We start from the raw sequence: 19,578 nt of genomic DNA on the forward strand, positions 1-19,578 counted from the left end.
CTAATACATGACATTAACAGGATACAAACCATAACTAACAACATACAAACTCCAGAAGATAAGCTAGAAACTGGGATCTTTTAAAAATTAAACACTTATACTCATCGAAAGACTTCACTAAAAGAGTAAAAAGAGAAACTACAGACTGGGAAAAATTTGGGGGGCATTACAAATCCAACAACGGTCTAATCTCTAAAATCTACAGGAAAATCCAACACGTCTACCACAAAAAGACAAATAATCCAATTAAAAAATAGGCAAAGGATATGAACAGACACTTCACCAAAGAAGACATTCAGGCAGCTAACAGACACATGAAGAAATGCTCCCAATCACTAGCCAATAGAGAAATATAAATCAAAACTACAATGAGACACCATTTCACCACGACATTACATTAAGCAAAAAAAAAACACAGAAAATAACAAATGTTGGAGAGGCTGCAGGGAGATTGGTATTCTTATGCACTGCTGGTGAGAATGCAAACTGGTACAATGATTTTGGAAAATGATATGATGCTTCCTTGAAAAGCTAGAAATAGAAATACCTTACTATCCAGCAATCCTACTCCTGGGAATATATCCTAGAGAAATAAGAGCTGTCACATGAATAGACATGTGTACATCCGTGTTCATTGCAGCATTATTCACAATAGCAAAAACATGGAAACAACCTAAGTGCCCATCAACAGATGAATGGATAAACAAATTATGGTATATACACACAATGGAATACTATGAAAAGATAAATAATGATGACTCTGCAAAACATCTCACAACATGGATGAATCTGGAAGGCATTATACTGAGTGAAATAAAAGTCAATCACAAAAAGACAAATATTGTATGAGACCACTACTGTAAAAACTCATGAAAAGGTTTACACACAAAAAGAAACAATCTTTGATGGTCCAAGTGAAGGAAGGGGTGGAGATGGAAACACACTAAATAGACAATAGATAAGTGGTAACTTTGGTGAAGAGTAGGACAGTACAGAATACTGGGGAAGCCAGCACAACTTCTTCGGGGTAAGGTCATGCAAGCTCCATGGACAAATCCAAACTCCCTGAGGGACTGAATTACTGGGCTGAGGGCTGTGAGGACTGTGGCCTTGGGGGAACATCTGGCTCAATTGGCATAACATAGTTTATTAGGAAAATGTTCTACATTTTACTTTGCTGAGTAATGTCTGGGGTCTTAAAAGCCTGTGAGCAGCCATCTAAGATACTCCACTGGTCTCACCCCTTCAGGAGCAAGGGAAAATGAAGAAAACTAAAGACACAAGGGAAACATTAGTCCAGAGGACTAATAGACCACAACTACCACGGCCTCCACCACACTGAGTCCAGTACAACTAGATGATGCCTGGCTACCACCACTGACTGCTCTGACAGGAATCACAACTGAGGGTCCCAGACAGAGGTGAAGAAAAACATAGAACAAAATTCTAACTCAAAAAGAGACCAGACTTACTGGCCTGACAGAGACTGGAGAAACCCCAAGAGTATGGCCCCCGGGCATCCTTTTAGCTCAGTAATGAAGTCACTCCAGAGGTTCATCTTTTAGCCAAAGGTTTGACAGGACAAAACGAGACTAAAGGTGCACACCAGCCCAGGGGCAAAGACTAGAAGGCAGGAGGCGACAGGAAAGCTGGTAATAGGGAACTCAAGGTCAAGAAGGGAGAGTGTTGACATGTCGTGGGGTTGTTAACCAATGTCATAAAACAATAATGTACTAACTAGTTAATGAGAAGCTAGTTTGTTCTATAAACCTTTATCTAAAGTACAATTTAAAAAAAAAAAAAGTCAAGAAATTATGGATGACTTGGAGAGGAAAATTAGGTTTATAAGCTCGTTTCAGAGATTGGGGAGTGGAGGTATAAAGGCTTGGCCAAGAAGCTACTGGAATTGCCTGAGAAAAGAGACTTAGAAGCAAGTTTGAACGTCCAGCCAAGAAAAAAGGCATAATTGTCCTACAAATGTGGGAGGCAGGGTAGTTGTGACAACTGCTCAGAGAGTGGAGGGACAAGTTGTTTCATGGGTTGATCCTCATCTGATAAGGAGAAGAAACAGGGACAGAGAAGGCAACCCAAATCTCAGCCTCCTTATCAGAGAATTCGTGGAGGTCGAATAGAGCTAATGCCACATTTGTCCAAATGTTACACGATTTACCCAGTGGGCCAGGGCTTCACCACTGAATGACTGGACACGAGAATGAATGGATTCCCCATCAAGGGAGGGAACCTGCCTGTGAAGCTGTGCACGTAATCGAGTCAGACAGACAGATGTGATCCTAGCTCTGCCTTCTGCCAACTTTGTGGTTTGCCCAATATTATTACATCATTCAGGCCCGCTAGTTTTCTTTTGGTATGTTAATAACAAATCTCACCTCCTTCCACTGAGTTATTGTGAGAACTTAATTAAAATATCTGGCAAATAAATCAAACCCAGTGTCATCCAGTCGATTCTGACTCATAGCAACCCCACAGGGTTTCCAAGGCTATAAATCTTTACAGAAGCAGACTGCCACAGATTTCTCCTGTGGAGTAGCTGGTAGGTTCGAACTGCTGACCTTTCTTTTCGGTTAGTAGCCAAGTGCTTTTAAGCACTGCGCCTCCAGGGTTCCATATCTGACATACAAAACAAACAAACAAGCAAAAAACCACACAAACACATTGCTACCAATGGTTAATACGCTTGGATGCTATCTAAAAGATTGAAGGTTGGAGTCTACCCAGAGGCGCCTTGTCAAGATGTGGTGAAATCCATGTGAAATTGTGCACTACAGACTCGTAAGTAAACACAATTAAGCTAGTGTGTACCTTGCTTACTGTAAGCTGATGCATACTGTGCTTACTGGTTAATCTGCCCCTTGGAAGAAAGGCCTGGTGATCTACTTTCAAAAATCAGCCACTGGAAGCCCTACAGAGCACAGTTCTACTCTGACACACATGGGGTTGCTATGAATGACAGTCCACTTGAAGGCAACCGGTAAATGGTCAAAAGAGGCTCCCTGGAGACAGTATCAGCTGCGGTGTAGTGAATTTTAATGCTCAGAAGCCTAGGAAGATGAAGAGAAGGGTCTGGAAAAGCACGCACAGGTTTCTGGTCGTGGGGCAGGTATTCCATAGGTGTTCAGTCCTCTACCCATTACCCACACTTTGCTTTTCAACTGTTCCTCTACTTACCACCCACACTTTGCTTGTCCGTTGTTCAACATCACCCTCCCCATCCCCGCAATAAGGATGGGAAGAGAACATGCAAGGCATCAAAGTCCTCTTCCTTTTGTTGCTCAGATTAGAAGGATAAAAACATTCTTTCAGTTGCTGAGGGCTGGATCTTTAATCCCACCCAGCTCTGAGCAAAGGCCAGGGCTGTCTGAGTACCATTTCTAGGAGGATTTTGGCCATACGGTGAATGTGGAGAGGGTAAGTCAATTTGGCAGTCACGATGGGTTGCGTATCGGACAGCTGTGATCCACAGGGTTTTCATCGGCTGATTTTCAGAAGCAGATCACCAGGCCTTTCTTCTTAGTCAGTCTGAGTCTGGAAGCTCCACTGAGACCTGTTCAGCATCATAGCAACATGCAAGGCGCCACTGACAGACAGGTGGTGGCTGCGCTGGAGGTTATCGGGTCTCCCTCACAGGCTGTGACAATTCTACGACCGAATCACCACTGCCTCCAGATCCTCGATAGCCACTGTCGGCCCCTCTTTCCCAAGGCCCCGAATTTGCAGAAGCAGTTCATCAGGCTCCAGGCTTCTGGTAGACCCCCTCAGGCTAGGGCCCTTCCTATCCCTGTTCTTCCTCCCTTGTTTCTTTTACTCAGTATAGCTTTTGTGGAATAAATCTTTTGTCCCACACTCTGAGAATGCACGGGCCCAAAGCGTTCCACGTGGGGCACAGTTGCACTCTCTTCTCCATGCAGCAAAGCACTGGAGGGAAGTATTAAGCCAATCTGTGGACAGATACAATCACGTAACAGTAGGCCATTCTCTGATAAAATCGCTCTGTTACAGAATTATGAATTTGTTAAGTATACAAGGATTTCATTACAAGCTACAAAGCAAACCTGAGGAGAACCTTACTATTACGTGATAACAGGGTAGCCCAGATGGAAAAAGAAAGGAAAGAGCTTACAGTGGAATCCAACACTAACTCGTTCACCCTAAACCCTTCAGTTTGTTCTCTCACTCCTGGCAAACCTCTAGGGCGGCGATTTAATTTGAGGGAGGACAAAAAATGATAAGCTTGCCTCTTTCCGGTTCCTAAACTTTTTTTAAAATTATTTTTGTTTTACTATCACACAGAAAAAAAGTAGTTTCTATATTGCCAAGGTATCTGGCTTAGCTCTAAAAGTCTCCTACTTTCTGTCAGCATATGTCAAGGGGAATAATAGCTCACACATACTGATACATGCTCTCTGCCTGTCACTGTTTTCAGCAAACCAAGAGCGGTCCAGTGAGTGGCCCAAAGTCACACAGGCAGTAAATGAGGGCCTAGATTTGAACCCAAGCATCCTGGCTCCACAGCTTCAGCCACCACCCTCTCCTGCCACTCATGAGTAAATTTATTCTCAAAACTACATCATAAAACTGAGGCTTTTGCATCCGGAATGAACATTTAGCCTACTGTTTTTACACAAGGGAAAACTGACACCCAGAAAGGACATGTGACTCACCTGGGGTCAGCAGCTATGGCGGAACAACTCTAGTCTTGACCACTCTGGACTGAGGAGCCATTCCCCTTTCCTCCACGTCTTCCTCACCAGCACATGTATCTCTTGAGCCTTCCCTAGTAACATCTTTCTCTGTCCTGTTCCTGTCTTCCTCTCCTTTGCCTTCTAGACACATGCGGGTAACAGTTGAAGTGAGATTTTTTTTAAAAAATTGAGTTATTTTGTACCCACATCTCAGTCACCTATATTATCAATCATTAGATTGTGAGCTCCTTTGGACAAGATCTGAGTCTTGGCCATCACAATTTTCCAGTTCTGTCATAAACAGATGTCCTACATGAGGCTACCCAAGCAGCTAACAGCCTCTCTTGACTGCCAGCACAAGCGGTGTTTATTTCCACTGGAGTGTTCCAAATAGCAGCTGACTAAAGGCAGCACGAAACAATTAAACTGTGAAACAAAACCTCCCAAACTCCCTTCTGCTATATAGCAACTCAGGGCTGGCTCACTCACGCTCTCTGCCTGACTTCACAAGTTTGTTACACAGAATGAATACTCCAGAAGTTGGATTAATCTCCCACATTATGTAAAGCACAGGATGCAGCAAACTGGACATGAGCTTTAAATAATGGTTTCTTAAATGGCATATAGAGCCAAAAGACATAAGGTGAATAATTTTTATAAACAAATGCTTGCCTTTCATGCAGGAGACTGGGTTTAATTCCCGGCCAATACACCTCATGCACAGCCACTAGTGTCTGTCAGTGGAGGCTTGCAGACTGGCAGACTAGGAAGAAAGGCCTGGTGATCTACTTGCAAAAATCAGCCAATGAAAACACTATAGATTACAACAGTCCAATCCCATTGTACATGGAGTTGTCATGATTCAGGGGCAACTCAATAGCAGCTAATAACAACAAAGATGTCTGAAGGACCAGATTCAGATGATGATTATAATAAATGAAGTATCCTTTTGTGCACATCCCGATGGTGATTATAATAAATAAATGTGTAGTATATAAAATACATAACAAGTTATAATAAATTAAAAGCCATTGCCATCAAGTTGATTCAGACTCATACGACCCTACAGGACAGAGGGGAACTGCCCCGTAGGGTTTCCAAGGAGCAGCTGGTGGATTTGAACTGCCAACCTTTTGTTAGCAGCCAAACACTTAACCACTGTGCCACCAGGGCTCCTATAATAAATTACGTACACTTTTTATAGTACTTTAGTTCATGACCATTTGAACTTTCACTTGTTTGAATTTCACAAGGACCTGCAGGTATTGTACCCATTTTACACCCTTTTGAGAATCAGTGACGTTAAATGCCTTGCCCAGGATGGTAAAACTCCATGTGACAGAGCCGGAAGTCCAACTCGCTCTGCCCCATCAACTCTGAAAGTTATTACTCAGAGCTCAGAAGACTATCACTAACCAAGTCATTATTGAAAGCTGAAGCCTGTCCCATCATACACGTTTGGCTGCACTTAGAGAAAAAGGTTTAACATCAGGGTGGGGAAGGCAAGTAGGTCATGAAACCCTACCCTGCTGTTGTTTGCTGCAGTCAAGTGGATTCCAACTCATGGCGACCTCACGTGTGCAGAACAGAACTGCTCCATAGGGTTTTCAAGGCTGTGACCTTTCTGAAGTAGATCGCCAGGCCTGTCTTCCAAGACACCTTTGGGTGGGTTCGAACCACCAACATTTCAGCTAGTAGTCGAGCACTGTTTCTACCACCGGCAGCATTTTCTTCTCTCTGCAGGCAGATCTGCTCAGCTGGTTAACAGGATCGGTTTTCCTGCACAAGCAGTGCCTGAGAAAATTAGCATCAGTCTAGTTAAAGCAGCTCAGTCACTCCCTGGCCTGAAGCATCAGGAATCAGGATGACCTGTCAGTCCCAGGGCTCAAGAAGGAAGCCATTGGCTGTTGTGACAAAACCTGGATTCACTAACAATGGAGGTTTTACATAGGTCCTATTGTTGGGTGCAGTCAAGTTGATTCCAACTCATTGCGACCCCATGTGACAGACGGGAACTGCCCCATAGGGTTTTCTTGGCTATAATTTTTACAGAAGCAGATCACCAGGTCTTTCTCCCTTGGAGCCGCTGGGTGGAGTCATACTGCCAGTCTTTCGGTTAGCAGCCCAGCACTTAACTGTCTGTGCCACAAGAGCTCCTCACATAGACCCTAAACCCATTGACCCGGGTCAATTCTGACTCATAGTGACTCTATAGACAGAGTAGAGCTGTCCCATAGGGTTTCCAAGGCTGTAAATCTTTCCAGAAGTAGATTGCCACATCTTTCTCCTACAGAGTGGCAGGTAGGTTTGAACTGCCAACCTGCCACCAGGGCTCTCCTATTACAAGGAAAGGGGTCTATATTTATTTTTCATCTACTCATTCAGCAAACATTGCGTGTTTATTGTGTACCAGACACCATAACTGGTACAGAGACAAGGGGAAATACAAAACTGGACTCCACACTGTCTTAGTCATCTAGTGCTGCTATAACAGAAGTACCACAAGCAGACAGCTTCAACAAAGAGAAATTTATTCGCTCACAGTCTAGTAGGTTACAAGTCCAAATTCAGGGCGTCAGCTCCAGGAGAAGGCTTTCTCTCTCTGTCGGCTCTGGAGGAAGGTCCTTGTGATGCATCAGTCTTCCCTTGTTCTGGGAGCATCTCAGGCGCAGGAACCTCAGGTCCAAAGAACGCGCTCTGCTCCTGGCACTGCTTTCTTGGTGGTATGAGGTCCCCAATTCTCTGCTTGCTTCCCTTTCATCTCTGTGTATGCAGGCCACACACTAGGGAAACTCCCTTTACGTTGAATCAGGGATGTGACCTTAGTAAGGGTGTTATACAATCCCACCCTAATCCTCTTTAACATAAAATGACAATCATAAAATGGAGGACTACCACACAATACTGGGAATCATGGACCAGCCAAATTGCTACACACATTTTTGGGGGGACATAATTCAATCCATGACTATACTTAAGAAGGTGACAATGTATAATGCAGATACAGACACTGAAATGCAATATGTAGTGTGGTAAGTACTACAGTTACCGTAGAAAGAAGTAACAATTTCTATTTAGAGGAGCTAAGCTTGCGAAGTGTTCATAACATTGATGATATTTGAGCTGGGTCTTTAAAAACAAATAAAAATTTGCCAGAAGATGGGGAAGAAGGACATTCTACACAGCGGAACAAACAAAGTTACAGGAGCGCATGGCTTGTTTAGAAAGTTATTAACTGCTGTCGAGTCGGCCCTTGACTTATGGGGACCTCATGCACTACCCGATGAAATGTTTCCTCCTTCCCATGAGGGGTTGGGAATCAGACCATTGTGATCCAGAGGGTTTTCACTGGCTGATTTTCAGAAGTAGATTGCCAGGCCTTTCGTCCTAGTTCACCTTAGTCTGGAAGCTCTGCTAAAACCTGCTCAGCATCATAGCAACACACAAGCCTCCACTGCCAGAAAGGTGGTGGCTGTGCATGAGGTGAATTGGCCAGAAATCAAATCTGGGTCTCTGGCACCAAAAGCAAGAACTCTACCACTGAGCCACCAATGCCTCAATGTTTAGAAAGTAGAGATGTACTACTGTTTTGTGGCCCTGAGAGAAATAGGGTTGGCACTGTATTTCAGTGCATTAAATAGTCTTAATTTAATGACTTTGAATTTGCTTACTGGCATATTTATACAGAGCTTCTATCCCCCCCACCCCCCAAAACCTAGGGAAATAAAAGGCTGGTTCCATTAAAAGAGGCAGATCCCAACTGAAGGGACAAAGGAGTATGGTTCACCAACAGGCTAGTAAATTATTTTTAAAACTCACCTGTTTTAAGAGGAGTTTGCTGAAAACTAGTTCTTTGATCTCATCTCTGTTATCACCACTATACAAAGGAGCGCTGGTTGCGCAGTGGTTAGAGCTACAGTTGCTAATCAAAAGGCCAGCAGTTCAAATCCACCAGCCGCTCCTTGAAAACCCTATAGGGCAGTCCTACTATGTCCTACAGAGTCACTATGAGTCAAAATCAACTCGACGGCAACAGGTTTTTTTTACACAAGCAAACAAGATGTCCAGTCCAGGGCTAGTTAAAGGGTGGTCGCCACAGACTGGCAGCATCTGAAATACAAATTCTTGTGCCCAACTCTACCTGCTGAATTAGATAGAATCTCTGGGTATGGGACCTAGAAATCTCTCCAGCTGATGCTTTTGCACGTTAAGAGTTTCAGAAACATTGGCCTGGTCGATTCAAAGTGAAATTGTCTTTCAGTGAAAAAGTCTTTCACTGGGCAGGTTTTATTACTGATTTTCTGCGTAACGCTAATGGGTGAATAGTCTCGGAAGGAATGCTGCTAATAGCAGGGCATGCAATGACCAACTGCAGTAGAGCGTTTGAACGACCACTGTTACTGTCCCTTAATGACCCCTTGCAAGAACTCCTCTGTGAGGCCCCCACTGCCACCTCCAGCGCACAGAACTGATCTCTTACTATGCCTCCTGTGCCAATATGTGTCTTGAACCTATCTCCGTTTCTGCACCTTTCCTACCTAACTGTGAGGTTTTGTTCGTGTCCAACTGCCCCATGAGCTCTTTGAGGGCAGAAGCCCGGTCTGAGTCATCTGGGTATCCAAGCACCGAAGCCAACGCGCAGCTGGTGCGCAAAGATGAACGCATGGGAAGGGGGCGTAAGACTCTCCCGAAATCGCAGGGTGGAGGGGGAGGCGTCTACTTCCGGGCCTCGGGACCGCTCCGCAGCCTCCTTTAGCGGAGGGCTCGCGTCACAGGCCCACCGCCCGGCCGCCCCTCGCCACCTCCCCTCCGTCCGCCAGCGCGCGGCTCCTCCCCGCCGAGGCCGACGTCGCCGCTGCCGCATCCGCGAGTGCTTTGCTTCTCCTCTAACATGGCAGACTCTGAAAACAAGGGATCTGCGGAGCCGAGCCCCGCAGCTGCGGAGGAGGTAATGGCGGAAACCGGTGCGCAGGGTGGAGACTCCGACAGCGCGGCCGGTCAGATGGCAGAGGCGCCCCAGCCCCCCGCAGAGAATGCAGCAAAGCCTAGAAATGACTTTATCGAGAGCCTGCCCAGCTCGGTGAAATGCCGAGTCCTTGCCCTCAAAAAGCTTCAGAAGCGATGCGATAAGATAGAAGCCAAATTTGATAAGGAATTTCAGGCTCTGGAAAAAAAGTATAATGACATCTATAAGCCCTTACTTGCCAAGATCCGTGAGCTCACCGGCGAAATGGAGGGATGTGCATGGACCTTAGAGGCCGAGGAGGACGAGGAGGAGGAAGATGAGGAGGTGGAGGAAGAGGAGGAGGTAGAGGAGGAAGATGAGGAGGAGTCGAACGATGAGGATCCTCACTCTGAGGTGTCTGATGACGCCGAGAAATAAGAGGAGGCAGAAATTGAAGAGGAGAAAGAAGACGAAGGGAGGAAAAAAAAGAAACCCCAAGCAATTTTGAACATTGGAGGACTTTAAAAAGGCTCAGGTTTTTGATTAAAATACAATGTGAACCAATTCTTACCTTCCTAAAATATATTCAATCAAGCAATCAGATCCTGGCCAGCCCATAAGTTTCAGATTTGATTTTCATTTTGAACACAATAAATGTATCAAAAGATGTTGAAGAAGAGGAGTTAAACCTGTATTTTTTCTTGATTTCTTCTGTGAAAATTGGAAATTGAGACTTCTAGTGTCAAGTAGATGTCAAATACAGAATGTCACTTTGAAACCCATTCATGAAACTATCACACTATAAATGGAACACCGGAGCCAAGACTGAAGGCATTCTCAATGCTAAATTGTTCAATTCCTTTAGTCCTCTTGAAAGTTCCTAGTGCAGAAAAAGTAGAGCCCAAGAAAAATGTTATCTTTATTTCAGACTTTGCTTTTGTAACCCAGAGATCCGCTTTCCACGTCCGAGGAGAGTGTTGGGATGGAGGAAGCTGGTGATGGAGATCATGACATTACTGTTGATGAGGCCAGAAAAACTGCCACTTCCAGTTCTGAAGAATGTTCTTGAATATCTGAATTTAGGGAAACAACCTGGTTCAGTGAAGGAGGGCGTATAACCTGTATAATATCTTCAGAACATCTATTCATTACTTACAATCTCACGCTTATGTGTTTTCTTGGTACTGTCTATTTACGAAAGAGTTAAAATGCTTAAGTAGTAAATAATTTTACCTATTCTGAAGAATTCATTTTCTTGAAGAGATGTAGAATACAGCAAATTCTCTAAAGCATGTCTATCCAGTGTTACGTAGTTTGATCCCTGTGAAGTCTTTTTGCCATGTAGCTCTTAGAATGTAGCTGTGAAAATTACCAGAATTCTTCACTGAAACGAATATATTTGGAAAAAATATACACTTGAAGAACTAGTCCAAGTGTGTGCCCCCACCCCCAGCTCAGAAGTAGCTTGTATTAGCTGTGACTTCATTATTTTGCTATGTAAATGTGACATATTAAATATAAGATGGTGCATAATCAAATTTTACTGCTTGAAGATAGCCTGGCATACAGTTAAGGATTTTCAGGAAGAACACATTTAATGTAAAGATTCAGCTTATTTGTGAGTTTTGAATTGTGTGTGACCCAGTGATCTATAAAGAGACATAAACATAAGGTGGTTTACCACTGTGGTGTTAATAAAACTTAGTCTTTTCAAACATTTTCCTCTTCTCATACTGTGTATTGGGTAAATAAGGTGACTAAGCATATTTTCTGTCTGGTAAATCTTCACTAACATTGTCACTTTATCATTCTTTCATAACTTAAAGTGAATAGAATCAAATAACCAACAAGGAAATGAATGTTTGCATAGGCAACAGTTTCTTGTTTGAAGCTACGTGCCTATCCACACAAGTCATGAGGATGATAACGATGTATTCGTTCACTGCTTCTTCCCTAGCACTCAGCATAGTACCTGGCGTATAGTATGTATTTAATAAGTACTTGTAGAATGAGTGAATGTCCATAATTACACTTACAAGTACATACTTAATGTCTGAAAAATAAATAAGCTGGTGCTTCCCATATATCTAAAACTATCGAAACATGCATCACTATATCTCATAATTAAGAATTAACACAATTTTATTTTAGCAAATAGCTAAGAAGAAAAATCTAGAAAATGGCAGAAGACTGCGCACACACACACACAAATTTGGAGACGGCCCTACTAAACTGTAGTTATCCAGGAACTGTATTAACAGAAAAGAACACAAATTTCCGAGAAAGTTAATCAACTAAATCAACTCCTCAGAAGAGTTAATGATAACTCATTCTACTTCAGATGCCTGATAGGATTAGTTGGGAAATTCAGCCACATTGACAGAAGTCAACTGAACAAATATCATTCAGTCTAGGTGCAGTTCTGCAGAGAAGGCCCACTAGATGGAGTTCACAATGTTTAACAGTGCCATTAAAGAACGCTCCTTGCTGAGCTGGTTCTCAGATACCTACTGAGTGATCTGTCTTGACCTCCTTCTCTCTAATCTAGGTCTCAGCCCTCCTTTTCTCATACATCTTTCCTCACCAAATCCCATTCCTAAGGGCTCAATCCTTATTAACTTAAACTGGATGCAAATGAAATCATACAATTTTGAAACACAAAAGGCATGTCTATGTATATTGACTCCCTCCTTTGAAAATCCAAGAAACTGAGGCACAGTGTCATAACAAGCTCCAAAGTACCCAGTTTGCGGATTCCTAATTCCAGGTTTTTTTTCACTGAAAAACGTTCCCACATAGAAAGTTTCTGCAGCCCTCTTTTCTTTCTCTTCCCTTTCATAGCAAAATCACCTAACTTTATACTTATTTTTGTTGTTTTAATTTTGCCCTTCCACTTTTCTCTTCCATCTGACTCCCAGAACCAGAGATAGAGATCCCTGTTTTGGCCGCACCATTCTAAACACTCAGTTTCTGCAATCTTTTTGGAGAGAGGTGTTTGGTGATCTGACCCCTGAGGTCTCTTTGACATCACTGGCTTTCTTCGCTTTTGTTGCCTTTCTGCATACTTAAAATACTGGAGCTGGAAGGAAAACTACAGAGCAGCCTTTCCCAAACAGTTCTGTCGAGCAGCAGCTTGACGACATGATAATTTTTGGAACAAAAAGCAAGGGGTTCTGTAACTCTTATTACACTAAGCTTGGGAAATGCTGCATAACTAAATTCTTCTCTCAGAGATTCACAATGCACATCAGCTTTTCAAGGACACTGACAAGTTGTTGCTGGCTGTTGTCAAGTTGATTCTGACTCATAGTAACTCCACGTGACAGAGCAGAACTACCTGATAGCGTTTCCTAGGCTGTAATCTTTACGGAAACAGATCACCAGGTCTTTCTCCCACAGAGCCGCTGGGTGAGTCTGAAGCCGAGCGCTTAACTGTTGCACCCCCAGGGCTCCTTACAAGTACCAGTAGTAAAAGAGACATTTATTTAACTCTGCTTAATCGTCAATCTTTTCACACCTATTAACTTCCCTTAAACTGGTTTCGGAAGGTCTTGCCTAGTCCAGCCCCCTTGCTTCACAAGTCAAGACTGAGTTCAGTATTTGAATGAATTTCTCACTGGCCTGCTGAGCATTGGTGCCAGGGCCAGTCCTCCAAACCAGCTGAGTCCCAGGGCAAGGCCTATAGTCTCTAAGTATTGTTTCTTCTCTGCTGGGTCTGATTGTTTCTGGTCTTCAGCACACCCAATTCTCAACCTTTGCCCTGGGACCAACTACAATTGTTTACTTAAGTGTATGCCTGTGGAGGGAGGGGAAAGGATAGATGCTTGATCTTATTATGTCAGCTCAATCCCACATCCAATCAGGACATAGGGCTATGCTGGGTTTCCTTACTTACAGTACATCTACTAGATATTGGGACATGAACATGCAAAACCATTCAAGGAATCTTTCTAGGGGTTCCAGGGAACTAAAGGAACAAACCCGGAACTAAGTGTCATGGAGGAGATTCAAGGGTGAGGCTTTTCAGCTGGGGCCCGTCGTCTTTAGGTAAAAGAGTTGGGTCAGACTATAAAGCAATGAGACTGATGTTCACATGTATCTCATGAAATGGCTTGGAATGAAGTTTCTAAAGACATGTTTTAGACATGCTCTGAGTACTAGCAATGGCATCATCATTAGATTAAGTTTAGAGCAACACAGTTGGAGGACTAAGCACTCTGCTAAGAAGCCTCTATATTTCCCTTCTCAGTGTAGTGTGGCAGATTGGAAAGGCCATGGGACTGCAATGGACAATCCCTCATTAGCCACCTACCAGCTGTATGAATTTGAGGGAAAAATAGTTAACCTCTCAAGCATTTTTCTTTAAACGAAAAAATGTTTCAGTGTAAGAATACAGAGCACAAGAGCAGGAATTACACTTGTTTATTGCTATTTCCCAGAATAATGCCTGGCACAAAGTAGGTAAGCAATAAAAACTCACTGAAGGAATGAACAAAAATTCTAATCAATGTCAAATGTTCTCAAAAAAATTTAAATTAAACAAGGTACCCAATTAAACCATTAAATTAACAAGTTTTTTAAAAAATCAACTGCAATAGTTGATGCTTGAAAAAGTATAGCAAAACTGGCATTCTGACAAATTGCTGTTAACCATATAAATTGGAAAATAACTTGACTATAAGTAACAGGATCTGCAAAAAGATTTATACCCTTAGATCTGGTAGTTCTACTTTTTTGGACTCTCTGGAGGAAAACCTCTAAAACAAAAAGATTATGCAAACAAATATTTTCACTGTACACTATTTACAATAAAAAGTGACTAAACAGCCATTAGAGAAATGCAAATCAAAACTACAATGAGAGATCATCTCACTCCAACAAGGCTAGCATTAATCCAAAAAACACAAAATAATAAATGCTGGAGAGGTTGTAGAGAGACTGGAACACTTACACACTGCTAGTGGGAAAGTAAAATGGACCACTTTGGAAATCGATTTGCACTTCCTTAAAAAGCTAGAAATAGAAGTACCAGACGATCCAGCAATCCCACTCCTAAGAATATATCCCAGAGAGATAACAGCCGTCACACGAATAGACTTATGCACACCCATATTCATTGCAGCTTTGTTCATAATCGCAAAAAATGGAAACAACCTAGGTGCCCATCAACGGATGAATCAATAAACAAATTATGGTATACTCACACAATGGAATACTACGCAACAATAAAGAACAATGATGAATCTGCGAAACATCTCATAACATGGATGAATCTGGAAGGCATTATATTGAGGGAAATTAGTCAGCCACAAAAGGACAAATATTGTATGAGACCACTATTATAAGAACTCAAGAAAAACTTTAAACACAGAAGAGAACATTCTTTGATGGTTATGAGGGTGGGGAGGGAGGGAGATGGGTATTCACTAACTAGATAGTAGACAAGAATTATCCTAGGTGAAGGGAAGGACAACACACAATACAGGGGAAGTCAGCACAACTGGACTAAACAAAAAACTAAGGAGTTTCCTGAATATAACCAAACACTTCGAGGGACAGAGTAGCAGGGACAGAGGTCTGGGGACCATGGTTTTAGGGAACATCTAGGTCAACTGGCATAACAAAGTTTATGAAGAAAATGTTCTGCATTCCACTTTGGTGAGTGGCGTCTGGGGTCTTAAAAGCTAGTGAGCGGCCACCTAAGATGCATCAGCTGGTCCCAACCCACCTACAGTAAAGGAGAATAAAAAACACCAAAGACACAAGGAAAACATTAGCCCAAGAGACAGAAAGGGCCACATAAACTAGAGACTTCATCAGCCTGAGGCCAGAAAAACCAGATGGTGCCCAGCTACCACCAATGGTTCCCCTGACAGGGAACACAACAGAGAGTCCCTGACAGAGCAGGAGAAAAGTGGGGTGCAGAACTCAAATTCTAGTAAAAAGACCAGACATAATGGTCTGACTGAAACTGGAGGGACCCCGTAAGACATGGCCCCCGAACTCTCTGTTAGCCCAAAACTAAAACCATTCCTGAAGCCAACTCTTCAGACAAAGATTAGACTGGACTACGGGACATAAAATAATACTGGTGAAGAGTGTGCTTCTTAGCTCAAGTGGATACATGAGACTAAATGGGCAGCTCCTGTTCAGAGGCAAGATGAGAAGGCAGAGAGGGTCAGGAGCTGGTTGAATGGACACGGGAAATCCGGGGTGGAAAGGAGGAGTGTGCTGTCACATTACAAGGAGAGCAACTAGGGTCACATAACAATGTATGTATAAATTTTTGTACGAGAAACTAACTTGAGCTGTAAACTTTCACCTAAAGCACAATAAAAATAAGAAACTGACTAAACAGGCCAAGTGTCTGAAAATAGGGAAATAGGTTAAAAAGGGCATATGCTCTTTGATGCATCCATTACAAAGAAAGATGGAAATAATGTAGAGTAACAATGTGGTAAATCCTTCTGGTATAATGCTAAATAAAATAAGAAGTACATAAAATCATATGTACAGTATGATAGCATCCAACAAAAAAGAGAGACTGAAGGAAACACACACACACAAAAAAAGCAAATGATTGTGTAAAGGTGATATTCTAGATGAGTTTTGCCTCTTTTCCAAATTTTCTATAGTATGATTATATATCTTTTATGATCTGCTCCCATAAAGATTACAGCCTACAAAACCCTACGGGGCAGTTCTACTCTGTCATATAGAGTCGCTATGAGTAGGAATCAACTAGACAGCAGACAACAACAATAGTATCAATTTACTGAAGGAATTATGCTTTAAAGCAGCTGTAAATGCCAGGGATTACAGAATTTAAAGAACACTCTCCACCCTCTGACATCCACCCACCGCCCAAACACACCCTTTACCTGTTCATATGCCTACACAAGCATCTACCACCCAAACACACCTTTTATCTATTCATATTCCTACATACCACCCTGTGAAGGTAAAGTGTGCGTTTGGACAGCAGGTGGATGTCAGAGGGTGGAGAGTGTTCTTTAAGTTCTATAATCCCTAGCTGTTACAGCTGCTTTAAAGCCTAATTCCATCACTAAATTGTTGTTATTTTTGTTTTTGTGTGCTGTCTAGTTGATTCTGATTCATAGCAACTGTATGACAGAGTAGAACTGCTCCACAGGTTTTTGTAAGCTGTAATCTTTACGGAAGCAGATTGTAAAAGATATACAATCACGCTATAGAAAATGTGGAAAATAGGAAAACATACTCTTGCCTGCACAACTGTCTGTCTTCCTCATGCAGCATATACTTTGCTCAAGGATACAGAGGCTGAACTATGGGTTCAGTCTGTCTTTGGGCATTTTTCTTGCTTCACCTCATGACCAAATTCCAGTGCATCCTTCAGTATCCATCTCAAATGTCCCCTCCTCTGTGGCACCCTGTCCAACTCACTCCTGGATGGTCACTTCTGCCTTGGTGCTCTCTAGCACTTGGTTCAAGCTTCTACTTTTGAAGCAAGCTGTTATGTTCCTTATCACATTCTAGATCTATCTCCTTCATTTTTGTTCCCCTAGGTCTAGCATACTGCCTGGTACCTCGCGAATGCTCAATATAATTGGTGAATGAATGTATTGCTGTTTATGTTTCTTTTCATTGTTGCTTCTAAGTTCATACCTTCTGAAGAAGCAGGCAGCTTATATCAAAACATTTTCCTACTTGGGCTCTCTATGGAGGAAGCAGGAATCCAAGGCAAATGCAAGTGAATTTTGATGGTTGATTCTACCAATACTGCCTTCATTGAAAAGGACATGTCCAGAGACAACTTCCTGTCAGGATATTAACAACAATACCCTCTAGACTGCAGAAGCTGTTGGGTTACTTCTGGCCATTCATCCATGTATTCACTCAGCAAATATTTGCATGTTTCCTTTGTGCCAGGAACTGGTGAACTACAGACATGACCCCTCCTCTCACAGAGTTTACAGCCTGGAAGGGAGACAGAATTGCTTAAGGAGGTAAACTATTTAGGAGTAATTCAACAGACAATTACCTACAGCGGAATGTTCTATGGAGGGAAAGAACAGGGTGGAATGAGAGAGGAAAATGCAAGTGAGAGGGGGACTAGACTAAGTGGTTAAAGCAAGAGGTCACATTCTCTAACCATAGACTCAACCCCTTGGACGTACATGCAAGAAGCTTTTGTCTCAAGTAAAGCACCACAGCCATCAACAACTGTAGTTTTTGTTTAAACAAAAAAAAAAGTGATGTTCTGGAGCAATACAGTAGAGACACAACAAGAAAGACTGCATTGAAGTTTTTGCTTAAGACAAAAAGCTACGAAACTCAAACAATAGTAGAAAAACAAATTATTTTGAATTAAATTTTAACGCTACTCTAAGGGTTTGTAAAAGAGAATATTTTTAAGAAGTAGTTCATTAAGTAAAAATAGTAGTGCATAAAACTGTATGTATATACATAGTATGATAGCATCTAACAAAAATAAGACAACATATACACAAAAAGAGAGACTTAAAAGCAAATACAACAACAAGCAAATGGTATTTGTGCCAAGGTAAGATTGTAGGTGTCATGGATTGAATTACGTCCCCCAAAAATATGTGTATCAACTTGGCTAGACCATGATTCCCACTATTGTGTGATTGTCCACAATTTTGTCATCTAATGTGATTTTCCTGTATGTTGTAAATCCTATCTCTATGATGTTGATGAGATGGGATTAGTGGAAGTTATGTTAACGAGGCAGGACTCAGTCTACAAGATTGCATTGTGTCTTGAGCCCATCTCTTTTGAGATATAAAAGAGAGAAGTGGGCAGAGAGACATGGGGATCTTATACCACCAAGAAACAAGAGCCAGGAAAACAGCGTGTTCTTTGGACCCAGAGTCCTTGCACTGAGAAGCTCCTCAACCAGGTGAAGATTGATGACAAGGACCTTCCTCCAGAGCCAAGAGAGAGAGAAAGACTTCCCCTGGAGCTGATGCCCTGAATTCGAACTTCTAGCCTAGACCGTGACAGAATAAATTTCTCTTTGTTAAAGCAATTCACTTGTGGTATTTCTGTTATAGCAGCACTACATAACCAAGATAGTAGGTGACTTTTTTCCCCAAATTTTCTTATTTAACCTGAAAAAGCATATACTGATTGTATGCTTTCAAAATCCTACTATTAGTTGACTTAAAGTTACCACAATTAAATCAGTGAAATGTTTCTTAAAAGTACAGTACTAAGACTAGGTCCACCCATGATTCAGTTATGTAAAGGTCTCTTTCAAACTTTTATATCTTTCAGAAACTCCATAGAAGTAGCTCCCTGTGTGTGTCATACTCTCTTGCCTCAGACTTTTGCACCTGCTGTTTTCTCTTCCTGGAATGTTCTTCTTCTGCTGTCTGTGTGGTGTGCTTCTCATCTTATCTGACTCAGCTCAGTCAGCACTTCCTCTGAGATGCTTTGCCTGAGTTCCCAGGTACACAGGAGCTTCCTCCTCTGGGCTCCTATAGCACCCACTATGCATCACTAACTGCAGCACTCAGCATGCTTTGTTGGAATTGTCTACTTCTTGGTTTTTCCAAACCAAGTTGTGAGCACCTCAAGGTCTCTGCAGAGTCTGGCATATTCTGGGTGATCAATAAATGTCTACTGAAAATGCGCAAGCCCTTTAGAAAATGAACAACGCTTTGTTTTCCTCCATGCACAGCAAGAAGAGCTGTAACGGAGTGTAACACTCTATGCTTAAGTATAACTTCAAGGTTTATGAAAAGACCCCAGAAGTAAACCTGGCTCTCACATGTGCACATAAAGCCACAGAAATCAATCTCTACTACAACAACTTCAAGGACCACAGGTTTACAGACCTTAAAAATGCTACCTGTGGTTGCTTGCAACTCTCTGAAGCCTGAAAAGGGAAAAAAAGGAGAGAGGGGAATGGCATAAAAACGTTTT

The 19,578-nt window shown here is 42.3% G+C and overlaps 2 protein-coding genes across 2 annotated transcripts in view; one reads left to right on the top strand and one right to left on the bottom strand.

Annotated features, from left to right (window-relative positions):
- NCEH1 (neutral cholesterol ester hydrolase 1) overlaps nt 1-19,578 on the bottom strand; it is an 86,111-nt gene that overhangs the window by 48,286 nt on the left and 18,247 nt on the right. The gene's annotated exons all lie outside the window — the stretch shown is intronic.
- Nucleotides 9,511-12,978, top strand: NAP1L5 (nucleosome assembly protein 1 like 5). The gene has a single exon (XM_023737947.1). The coding sequence runs from the start codon at nt 9,592-9,594 to the stop codon at nt 10,081-10,083; it is 492 nt and encodes a 163-aa protein (XP_023593715.1). The 5' UTR covers nt 9,511-9,591; the 3' UTR covers nt 10,084-12,978.

Source organism: Trichechus manatus, unplaced genomic scaffold, assembly GCF_000243295.1.
Source record: "Trichechus manatus latirostris isolate Lorelei unplaced genomic scaffold, TriManLat1.0 scaffold00110, whole genome shotgun sequence".
Taxonomy (NCBI): Eukaryota; Metazoa; Chordata; class Mammalia; order Sirenia; family Trichechidae; genus Trichechus; species Trichechus manatus.